The sequence below is a fragment of the Ornithodoros turicata genome, chromosome 2 (assembly GCF_037126465.1).
Source record: "Ornithodoros turicata isolate Travis chromosome 2, ASM3712646v1, whole genome shotgun sequence".
Taxonomy (NCBI): domain Eukaryota; kingdom Metazoa; phylum Arthropoda; class Arachnida; order Ixodida; family Argasidae; genus Ornithodoros; species Ornithodoros turicata.
Window position 1 is genome coordinate 120,246,380 of NC_088202.1, and position 12,319 is coordinate 120,258,698.

Here is a 12,319-nt window from a genome sequence, read left to right on the forward strand (position 1 = left end):
GCGCGAATCGTAACGTTCCTATCTACCCGCACCGCGCACCAGATGCTCTTTGCTGGATCGCGGATTCAAAGTGTACCCGACAGATGGCGCTGTCGACGCCGTCAAAGGGGGGGTGGGGCAAGTGCGCCCCGCGAACAAAATGGCGACCCGCTCTCTCCAGACCTGCACCTCACTGTCGCTACTCTGAAGCGTAGCTTATTTATTGGCTCTAGGTGGGAGCAGTCTCTCACACCACTGAACTTCCCTTACGACCACCCCGCTTCGCTAGCGTCGCGGTGCACGTGCCTACAGGCGGTTCCTGGTGGCGCGGCGGAATAACTCTGTCTGGGATGGCGGACTATATTTCGTGCCGCTCTTGTGGGGAAGAAGGGTATAGAAGATAGCCTCCCGACACTCAACTGGCATAGGCAGAAACATTTCTTTCGAGTCCTTTGTGGTTAACTTGTCAATCGAAGATAGTACACCTCTCGATATGTTATCTATCAATAGGGGCCAAGTCCCAAGTGATATGCAGGTGTACACACCGTTATCGGTGTGTAGGTTCTCCCCCTTTGGTTCACTTAGAGAATCCATCCTATAGTTGGCAATACAACAATGGCAAAAGCTAAAAACGATGTCAAGTGAGCAGAAAGGTACACAAAACGTACGAATTATTTTCTGAGATACTCATCGAAAGATAACTGTACGAAACTCCAATGAAGCGGAGCGAACGACGTACAATTTCACAAGATTCTGATGCTAACGTTCAAGGATGAATGTTCGAAGCAGAGGTGAGGAAGCCACTCTAACAAAAGGAACTCGCTGCAAGTTTTAGTTGCTGTGTACAACACGTAACGAAGTTGCAGGTAAATATAGGTAAAGTAACGAGTTCCTTTCAAGTTACTCGCAACCAAAAAACACCTTTTAGTGCTCGACCATGTCACACCGTGAATGCTGCGAGACGTTTTATACTATACTTCAAAATTATACTATAGTATTTGATATGACGAATGAAGCCGTAATTTTATGTGCTTCTTTAGGGTGGCGTTTGATGATTCTGATCTCGTAATAAAATTCTTCAAGGCATCGGAACTGATGAGTTGTTGTCCTCTACACATATTTCGTAGAACCGCACGCAGTGCCCCCTGCCATTATAAATACTCTGCTCGCCATCTCAGTCTCTCGTTTTCGCCCAAAGTCTGGCTTTTTTTTACAGCATGGAGTTCTTTCACCAGCTCGACTGCATTTATGCTATTTCATCAATTGGAACTTACCCCAAGTCACTTTGACAAAGTTATCTAAAAATGTAACCTGATGTGCTCAAGAAGTTACTAGAGTTTACAAGCAACGAGTTCAGTTAAAAGTTGCCAAAAAAGTAGCCAGTTACAGTCAACGAATCACCCTGTTTCTAAGCGCCCTATTAAAAAAAAAAAAAACAGAAAAAACGAGACTCGTATGTAGACAGAAGATAATTCGTATTTGTCCCCATATATAAAAGCTTCAGTACTTAAATACGTTACAAACAGACCTTCTGTCCTTCGTTTTGCGTGCTCTCAGTAACGGGCCTCTAACGAGACGATTAACTCCCCAAATGTCAAGTTAGCCTTCACCGCGGCTTTCGTACAGATGCTTTCGTGGAACTTTTACTACTTGCATATATAGATGGGTAGAAATCCAGCGAACCGGTAGAGATGTAGGAAGGGAGTTGCCTCAGGACAGAAGCCGCCGATATTTCGAACAGAGACTGTTCTTCTTCTGGGCACCGTCCTCATCATTGGCATGGTATTTAAAGGGTTAGGTGTGACGTGTTTAAAGGTTCATGCGAATTGTGGGTCAACAGCCCGGAGGGAAGAAAGGTCCGTACGGGTTTTTACGGCGGGAGTGAATGGCTGCTTTGTTAGAGTGTGGAGGGGATTATGTGAACGTAGTGATCTAGGCTACAGACCGGTTGCAGAAGAATGGAAGGTTCACGAACACGTGGACGAAACGGGACAACAGGCAAGAATTCGCAAGCATAGCGAAAGATAAGGAGGTTAGTGGTTACGTGGGGAAAATTCCAGAACGAGCAAATCTTTTTTTTTTTTTTTTGAATATATATTTGTAATACAAAGTTGTGGCATGCAATAAAGAGAGCAGAAAGCAGTGGCCATGCAGAACATAACAGATGATAATGGAGGTAGATGGGGAAAAGCATATTTTATTTGTGAAGTGTTTCTAGGGTGCCTTGTGATTTGTTGATACCGGACGGGTGAAGAGCGTTGAACTTGTATATGAGATAAGACTCCCTATCACGTCTGTCACGTGTGGATCTAAACCCGGTTTCTAGAATATATAGTTTAATGTTGTCAAAATTGTGACCAGGAACGTTAAAGTGTTCGGCGACTGCTTTGGGGAGTTTGTTGGACGTGTCGGTTCTGTGTCCGGTAAGGCGGTTGTTCATTTGTTGGCCGGTTTCACCAATGTATTGCATACAGCAGTCGCCGCATTCAATGCAGTATATAACATTGGAGCTTGTGCATGTGAATGCGTGGTTAACGGGGTGGGTGTAATTGCTCGCAGTGCTTTTGATGGAGTTAGCGTGTTGAACGTGCTTGCATGTTTTGCAGCGCGGGAGGTTGCAGGGTCGTGTTCCCGTGTACGGGGCGCTCGTTTTGCTGATTTTGGCATTGACCAAGGAGTCTGCCAGGTTTCTTGCGCGTCGGTATGTCACCTGTATGGGATTTGTGAATATAATGAACAAATGAACAAATGAACAACCGCCTTACCGGACACAGAACCGACACGTCCAACAAACTCCCCAAAGCAGTCGCCGAACACTTTAACGTTCCTGGTCACAATTTTGACAACATTAAACTATATATTCTAGAAACCGGGTTTAGATCCACACGTGACAGACGTGATAGGGAGTCTTATCTCATATACAAGTTCAACGCTCTTCACCCGTCCGGTATCAACAAATCACAAGGCACCCTAGAAACACTTCACAAATAAAATATGCTTTTCCCCATCTACCTCCATTATCATCTGTTATGTTCTGCATGGCCACTGCTTTCTGCTCTCTTTATTGCATGCCACAACTTTGTATTACAAATATACATTGAAAAAAAAAAAAAAAGATTTGCTCGTTCTGGAATTTTCCCCACGTAACCACTAACCTCCTTATCTTTCGCTATGCTTGCGAATTCTTGCCTGTTGTCCCGTTTCGTCCACGTGTTCGTGAACCTTCCATTCTTCTGCAACCGGTCTGTAGCCTAGATCACTACGTTCACATAATCCCCTCCACACTCTAACAAAGCAGCCATTCACTCCCGCCGTAAAAACCCGTACGGACCTTTCTTCCCTCCGGGCTGTTGACCCACAATTCGCATGAACCTTTAAACACGTCACACCCTTTAAATACCATGCCAATGATGAGGACGGTGCCCAGAAGAAGAACAGTCTCTGTTCGAAATATCGGCGGCTTCTGTCCTGAGGCAACTCCCTTTTACTACTTGCAGTTCGGTAGATCTACACGGAAGCACACGTGCAAAGAGGTGGCCCGTAGATAAACTGTTTATGGACCTGATACCGGACTGTTTTCTGCAGATCACAACTAGAAAGCAGGCAGCAATGGTGCCGTCAGCTTTGGCGGCAGGCAGACTCGTGCCCGTTACTCGAAAAAAGTAAATGATTACCGTTACCAATTACTCGACTCCAAATGTAATTGAGTAACGAGTAGAAAAGTAACGTGTTCCTCTGATCGTTACTCTGCCTTCACGCAAATTATGCCAGTCTTTATGTGCCTCAAACAAGAAAGAAAGAAAGAAAACAAAAAGTTCAACAGGCGGAACAGTTGAAATAACACGAAAAACAAAAACATGTAGGACAAGTAGATCTGTACGTCTACTGTATTTATCGCCCGGGACGACGTTGACCCGATTGTGGAAGAGCATTGCATGGAACTAAACCTCCAAAGCTTCAGGCACCACCACACTGGTGTAGGAAGGGATTAGGGAGAGAGACCCAGAAATTCCAGAACGTTATTACAATGATCTCCGCTTGCTACAGAACGGCCCAACAAAAGCTGAAGGCACGAGGGGCTTGACTTGGGGCAGAACATCTGAAGGATAAGTTAATATCTGCCGGAAAAGTGATCAATTACTGAGTAGTCGATTACTCAGAAAAGTAAGTGATTACTCCAAGAAGTAATTGATTACATGTAACGCAATTACTAGTAACGCGTTACGCACAAGTCTGGCGGCCGGTACCTGGTTGAGCCTTTCGTTAGGGTTGGAGAAAAAGCGTCAATAAGACGCCGTGGCTGGCATTGGTTTCGAGCGGTGCTGCTTTCGGAACCACCTGTTGAGCAATGGCCCCTGTCCATCGCTCCGTAGCCACTACGTGTTGTCACCACGCGCGGAAAGGAGAAAACTAATCTCTTGGCCAAGTTTAATTATAACCAGTGACGTAAGCATGGCAGAAATTGCGGAAATAGTTGTAACTGTTCCTTTCAATCTTGTACTTCAGGAAACTTTTGTCAGGGGGAAAAATGAGGAGGATATTGGAGTTTTGGGCCGGCTATTGCACACACCATGTGCAAAAACAAACACTACTGTCTTTGCAAAAGGTCCCGTTCCCTAATAGATTCGAAAAATGGTTCGGGTACGATGCGAAAAAGGTGGTGCTAGAAAACCGATAAATGTGTTCTAGAAGCCCAAACTGCAAACAATCTGCGCCGAAACAGACATTGGAAGCAAGTACGGTTACGGACATCCAATGCGGTGGAAAACATCCCAAACAGCCCATTCCCTAACTAAACATGGTGGAGAACGCACAGGGACAAGGACGACACATATGGAAGCGCATGTCGTCCTTGTCCCTGTGCGTTCTTCACTAGGTTCAGTTCCAAACAACACGCTCTACACATTCTCGCATTTCCTAACCAAGCAATAATAGAAAATACACGCGCAGTTTAAGTGTACGGTCAGTTTTCACGAATAAAGATATGCAGCACATACAGAGCAGAGTCATTCAAACTTTCCCGTTTCATGGCAATCAGCACATCACTTCGAAGCACGCAAATATGTCACGATCTTACGAGACACAAAGACTCATTGGCTTCGATCTCCAAGCACAAGCTGTCGTTCAGCTCGATAAGAGGAAAGTCCCACACTGGCAAATGCAACTCACATAATTGCTTTGATCCTGTCCTGTAGATACAGGAATAGCCGCAGCGACCAGGAGAACGACCGGGAGGCGTAGCACCGCCGGTACCCACATCGTACTGAACCGAATGAGAAGAGCGGGGCTGCTCTTCTGACGAGTGACACCGTGCCGCTAGAGTTGTTGCGGTTTCGGAGTGCAGCGAGATGCACGCGCACGCAGCTATCCCCAAGCACAGATAACGCAGCTGTTCACTTGCCTACTTTCAGTCACCGGTCGTATCCTCCTCACCCAAATAAGTCTGTACGTTGATCCGCCGTTCTCATTTCGAGAAGCTGAGTGTGGAGGAGGCAGCTCACAGGAATCGTTGGTAGAAAGAGAACTCCTTTTAGAGCAGTTCGAGACCAAACTTTTCCTGGCCAGTACACAGCATCGGAGTCAGATTTTAGATAGGATGCCGTGGCCTTGGTGCAGCACGATACTGCGGCCTTGTTTTCATTCGTGGGGTGGCATCGGTGTTACACAATCGAAGAAGTTTCTCAAGTCATTAGCATTATCGACTAAAGCAGCATAACTGACTCGTTGATGCGTAGTTGTAAGAGTTCAACCTTCAAGGAAGGGCGGAGATGGCCGCCCTCGCGAATTTCAAAACGCTTTTTTAGTTTCATAAAAGGTGCATGACGGCGACAATCGGAACTTCGTGGTGAAATTTGAGAGTGCGGAAAAAAGGCTCACCGCCTTACGCACTGTAATTTCTTATCTACATAAAGAAAAGCCAATTAAACAATGATTCCGAAATGGAAACAATCTCACCGCAGTACGACGCGCAACTGCTCAGAAAAATGCTCGTATATATAAATGTTCTGCCGTGTCATCGTTGGGCCAGTGTTAACACTGCATTCGTGCCCAGCTCGGTGTTTTGGCGGGTTAAAGACACTATTCATCTGCTGGATACTGGTTCACAATCAGTACTCACAACAACCCGTACACGATCTTTTACCTTCACTAACTGATGTAGAATATGCTGAAAATACAAAGTTTCTAGCTAGGGAATTAACACAGTGTGAAAAAGAAAAAAAGAAGATATCGGTCAGAGGTAAATTACTACCCAAAAAGCAAGTAAGTTGCAGTTAGAGTTCACCTGCAAAAATAGTAACTGAATTTCAGTTACTGTTGCTCTTTTTGAAATGTAACTAGTTACAGCTTACAGTTACCACGTTACAGTAACTTAGTTACTTTACAGTTACCCTGGAAGAAAAAAAAAGTCAAGTATATGTAACCCGCAAAACTTTGTTTACGCATTTGTACCGACCTACAGGCTATAGCATACTTATACCGTGTTATAAGCAGAGAATTTCCTATGGACCCTAACAGCACGGTGTGAGTTAGTCCAAGGCCATCCTGGATGCGTATGTGAGATGACAAATTTCGTGGAATTCCTAGTTGGAAAAAACTGCTGCGTATACTTGAAGCCTCGGCAAAAGACGCCAGGGAACTGACGCGTGGGAAATATTAACGTACCTGAGTAACTTAGTAAAAGACCGAAAAATCAGAACGCCGAACTGTCAGAAGGCCGAAAGTCAAAAGGCCAAAGAAACAGAAGACCTAGGGTGAACACCCAATTGAGTGACCGATGGTTTTCGAATCTTGGGTGCCTTATTTTTTGGTCTTTCGAGAGTACGGCTTTCTGAATTTTCCGCCTTCTGATTGTTCGGTGTTTTGCTTTCCCGGCCTTTTGAGTTTCAGCCTTATGGTAGCCACCCGAAACAGCTTTTGCTTTTTTCATTAAAAATACAATGGAATGCATTCTAAGCACAACATTGAGCAAGTGCATCTCTAATTGCAATTGTGTGTAGTACATGTGTGGGTCTTTTCTGCAACGTCATCCTTTCCAAAAATTCTATACATGGCAGAGAAGAGTTTTGAATTCGTAGTCCACGAATGACTTGTCTCTGCACATGTATTTATTTCAATGAGTGTGTTTGACCGCCTACTTCAACGAATTCGTCTGGACTGCAGCAAGAGCAAAACCGGCCAGGATGGACCTTGCTTGTGTTTTCATAAATGTGTTCGTTTAACCACATAGCATGCACTGTTGCAATTTGCACATTTGTCCTTCACCTTCGCCGCTGCCGTTTATTGTGAGCAACTCAACATTGCCCGACCTTCCGTCATTTCATTTCCCTCTGTTTTCCATGAGGCCATGGACGCATTGACGAAGGCCGCACGCAGGCATGTGCGTCGGACGGCAGGTTTCACTTGAAATATCGTTCACATCAATGACGGTATCGTAACCAGGCCCTCATAAATACGTATTCTCATATTGCCTGCCTCTCACGCTTGTCGCTATATGCCGCATAAAAGGAATGCGTGAGTATTCCTATAAAGAGGTGTCTCGAAGGAGTTTCATTTTCAAAGAACGCACGGACTTGCAGGTGTTTCCTGAAAGGCACACAGTTTCAACAAGGTCACATTATAACTGAGTTGAAAAACTGAACCGCATCGCACTTGCTGAGAGCTTGTTCCTAAAGAAAAAGAGTAAAATACTGTTTCTTTCCAGTGCCTCACGAGGACTAGGAGAAAATGTTCCCGGAAGAAATGTCCCTGAACGAAATTTTGTTCCTGGGAAAAGAATTTTCTAAAAAAAAAAGACTTTTTACTAGGACAGTGTGAATATTCAAATTTCTAGAACACGGAAGCAAGTAATCGTATATTCTATTCGATTTCCGTACCGGGATGACAGGGGGGCTACGATACGTCCTTGGCCGACTTCGGCGGCACTGTGCCGACATTCGTCTGGCAAGTCTGTCGGAAAATCCAGGGAAAACCTCAGGCATCACAGCCGGTGTGAGGATTCGAACCCACATCACCTCCCAGGCCCGACGTGCAAGGCAGAGAGTAAGAACCGAACCCGAACCGAAAAGCGTTATTAACCATTATTTTTGGCCGAATCGGAACTGAACCGAACCGGACCAGTCGACGCAATCTTGGAGCTGAACCGGAACTGAACCGTTAAAAAAATACCGGTAATCGGTTCACATAACGGTTCATACGAAACTATCGGCGGAACTTTGCGTATTGTGCATGAACATAAAAACTATTTTTGTCGTCTTTTTTCCTTCTTTTATTAGCTTCGTAGGCTTGTTCTTGCTTGCCGGAAAAAGTCGTCCTGCAGGAATGCTCTGCATTTTCTGGAGTCGCGAAATAACAGCAACAAAGATAGCAACTGAAAACTGTTATGACAACTAATGTCTAAAGCATGAATATATATAAGAATTAGGGATCAACGACAGTGTTGGGTAGCATTCATGAAGTGACATATATTATAATAATATAGTTGATTGATTGATTTATAAAATATTTGTTCTATAATAACATAGTAATTAGCCTCAGCTATGCAGGTGTATACCCTAACAGCAGAAATGATCGCGGACACATAGCGCTGTCAAAGAAAAATTGACAGCTCTCCTTGTGTTAAAAACAGGTGCTGCATTGTAAGGTCAGCCCGGCTGCAACACAAACGTGATAGGAGAGCTGTCAGGTTTCTTTGGGAGCGCTATGTGTTACAGATCATTCCTACACTTATTGCGGCCATCCTGTATGTAAATGCGAGTACGCGGACCAACCGATGGATATGTCGTCGGCTGTGCGACCTTTGGGTCTTTCAAATTTTCTCTTCTTCCATGAAGAAAACCGAGAAACACGGACCCCCCCCCCCCCCCTTTATGTGTCCGTGTCTCTCGGCCTTCTTCATGGATCTATACCAGCTAGCCTGCACCCTCTCCCTTGTTTCGTTAGTTTCTCTTCTTCATTTGTTTTTTGTTTTTTCTTCTGTTCGTTTTGTGCAGTCCATTGCGAAAGCAAACTATATAAGCTCTACTACAGCATGCGTCTGTGTGCACGACGCTGCAGGATAAACTCCCAACATGCGTGTGTGAAGTTACATGAGTCTCTTAGAAAGTATAGGGCCAGCCACCCTCACGCTGGTCAGAACGACAACATACCAAACTGGTTTTCTTTGTGCATTTGAAAAACAACCATACTGATATATTATTTAAAAATCGCCGATGGGTCGAAAATGAGTCGAACTCTCTGTTTGCACTTGCTCTTGCCCGTGCTCTGTCTTTGTTCCACAGATACTTCGCTCTCAACGTCAACATATGGTAGCACGGCGGTGGTCAGTAATGACGCGATAACGCGCCTTTTACATAGAGACCTCTGGCTCAGAATAGCACCATTCCAATCCAACTACAATGAAGCGTCGTTCGCTGATTAATTTGTATTCGCGTCTGCTGACTAGTAATCAATAATTTCAATGACGTATTTATTTATTTCAACATACTGTTCGTCCCTAAGGGGACCGTTACAGGTATATAGGAGAAAATATATAGATCATACACAATGATCAATACAGGCAAGTAACACATGAGTATCAAACAAACATTAAGCACAAAGCAGCTAATAGTGATATGGAGGTACTACAACATCATATTAATTAATAAATTGGGAGCAAACTTACACATCGTATAACAATCGTCTCATATAACAGGTTAACCACTTGAGGGCAGCTGTGAACGTATCGACGTTGGGATATTGGGAGTTAGTAATATCGGAGCTAAGGCTGTTCCACTCCAACACCGTTCTAAGGAAGAAGGAGTATTTGAAGGTTTGACGAGGGTTTGACTTAAATGACTAACGCCAAGGTACAGGCTTGGTTGACTGTTGTGTTCCTGCTGAGGTTCTGCGAACAACCCGGTGGGTGGGTTGGTTAACCACCGCGACATGAGCTACGTTCGGGGACAGTCAACCTATAACTGGTATAACTGGTAATTCATGGTTACGTCCCTGTCGTAACCATAATCTTGTATTTTATACCGCGCAAAACCTTTCAAAATCTAGACCGATAGTTGACGTCTTCCTGTCCACTTCAACCACTGTACCACACAAAAACCGGTTCGTGAACACAACCGTTTGAAAATAACTGGTTCTAACCGAGCTTCCTTCCGGAGCTGAACCGGAACTGAACCCTTATCGTCGAACCTAAACCCGAACCGAATCGATAATCGTTTCGGTTCGACTTTCTGGTGCAAGGCGATCATACTAATGCTACTCCACGCGAGCTGGTACAGAAAAGAGTACGTCCCGCTCTTCCTCCAAACCATAGAGGGTAACTGTATCATCAGGCTTAAAATCTACAGTCGCAGAATCCCGCATTCTGATTGCACGCCAGTCAGTGTCACGTCCCGCAGGATATACTTCTTCAGGAAACAAAACAAGAATATAACTGCCACGTGTGCACGTTGTGTCAACAAACGTGACAATTGATTACAGTGTATTCGGTATTCCATGCGTGAAATTGTTTGGACTCGGAATTCGGGTGGTCATTTCATGGCAACACGGCCTAGCGCTCCGAAATTGCTACGTTGGCGCACGAGCTGGATCACGTGACCTTCGCCACCCGAACATGAGTGCCAGGAATCTAGCGGTTTTAGTCTCTTGGATCACGCTAGGGGCATCGCGGTCGCCGGTCTTCGGGCTCCGTCGTCTGCTAAACCACGTAAACGTTGACGTGCGGGTCAATGAGGGCACGCGCCACAGTTGCAGTGCGGATGTGACGACACCGGATATGGTTGGGCAACCCGCTGCTCGGTCGTTTGGAGACCGGGCGAAGAAAGCGCCACGCGGACATGCGAGATTGCTTGGCATTGACCAAGCGAACATGACTGCTCAGGACCTGGCAAAAAAGTTGTCCCGAAATGACCACCCGACTTCGCGATTAATATTACAGGATATGCTACACGTAATAGACAACGTTTTGAGTGAAAAGTTGCCTACATACTTCCAAGTAAAAAAGGTTGAAGAAGTGGTTAGGTAATTTATGTATTTTGAGTTGGAGAACTTCAAGACTGGAAATATCTCAACCAGGGATTTCGCAACAAGTCCACTTGTACCAAAAGTGGATGTTCCTCAGGGGACATTTTTGTTGGGGACATTTTTTTCGGGATCATGTTTTCCGGTTCCCCTATTCACGATTACATTTCGGAGTTGAGACATTAACGCTGTGAGCAAACATCTCCCAGTGACACTCAGTGTAGAGGTGCTTGCGCAACCTTTTTGAGCACACCAGGTCTCATGAAATTTCCATAGTTTCCGCTGTATAAGTAGCGCGTTATACAGGTGATTCAGTGTTACGAAGGCAGGCTCTCTCCACCGGCAGGTTTTACATATCTCAGAAGAGCGGCTTCCATTATGAGCGGTTTGAAAGGAGAAGCCCAGCAGGCCATCGCCGGCTTCTGCGATGCTTTTCCTTTGATGCTACACGCAAGCACTCTACTCCGTTTCTGCTTCAGCCACCTGTGTAAGAGCGAAAGCAGAAGTCTTCGTGGTTCGCCATCATCCCATGAATATTTTTTCAAATCTCGCGCGCTTTTTTGGGACTGAAGGGTGTTCGCCTTGGTGCACGGTATAAAGAAACAGACTGGGACCGCCCTTGCTGTAGATGTAGTTTCTAAGCGTTTCATGTCGCCTTCCAGTTTTATTTCGTTTTCGGGATACGTTATTCATTTAAGCTACAGGGTGCGGGCTGGGTTTCTCCATGTGACTACAGTTAGATCGTAGGGCATCCGCACACATGCTTTGCCTGGAATCTGATTCGAAGGGCTTGGGGTAGTGCTCGGGTTATGTCAACAAGAGGAGGACCTAAATATTCCCGGTTGCGAAATCTCACGATCTCAAAATTAACGTTTCCGAAACAAGGAAAATCAAAGGGGATGCTTCGTAAGATGATATGCCGTGTTTAAAAACACATTACCGCTATTTAACCACTCAAACTCACGGCTTTTCGGTGTCTGTCCAAGCCGTTTTAGCCAAAAGCCACAAACAAAAGCCACATTTTAGCAACCGTTAGGCTTATAGCAGGGCGGATACTTTTGTTTTTATTCCGTGTTAGCGCCGTGAAGCAACTGTGGCTATGAGCGGCGTACAGACGTGGACAGATGGAAAGAGGACAGCAGGAAGGAGTGGGGTACAGGTGGTTAGTATGCGTCCCGGGCCGACTTCAGGGGGAACTGTGCCGACATTCGTCTGGAAAGTCTTGGAAAACCAAGGGAAAACCTCAAACAGCACAGCCGGTGACAGGAGCAGGGCGGACGCGACGGAGCGGGAACCGGAGAAAACGTCCCGAAGACCGAAGAAAAGG

The 12,319-nt window shown here is 45.4% G+C and overlaps 2 protein-coding genes across 6 annotated transcripts in view; one reads left to right on the forward strand and one right to left on the reverse strand.

The window, feature by feature from the left end:
• LOC135386003 (angiotensin-converting enzyme-like) overlaps positions 1 to 12,319 on the reverse strand; it is a 274,926-nt gene that overhangs the window by 26,820 nt on the left and 235,787 nt on the right. For 4 of the 5 annotated variants that reach the window (XM_064615692.1, XM_064615693.1, XM_064615694.1 and 1 more), the window contains exon 1: positions 5,149 to 5,552. In XM_064615692.1, coding sequence (XP_064471762.1) covers positions 5,149 to 5,238 — 90 coding nt within the window. In that variant the 5' untranslated portion in view covers positions 5,239 to 5,552. Of the gene's footprint in view, positions 1 to 5,148; positions 5,553 to 12,319 lie in introns of those variants that run through there. The other variant, XM_064615691.1, reaches the window with a different exon arrangement.
• Positions 1 to 12,319, forward strand: part of LOC135386006 (carboxypeptidase inhibitor SmCI-like) — a 42,069-nt gene that overhangs the window by 2,813 nt on the left and 26,937 nt on the right. The gene's annotated exons all lie outside the window — the stretch shown is intronic.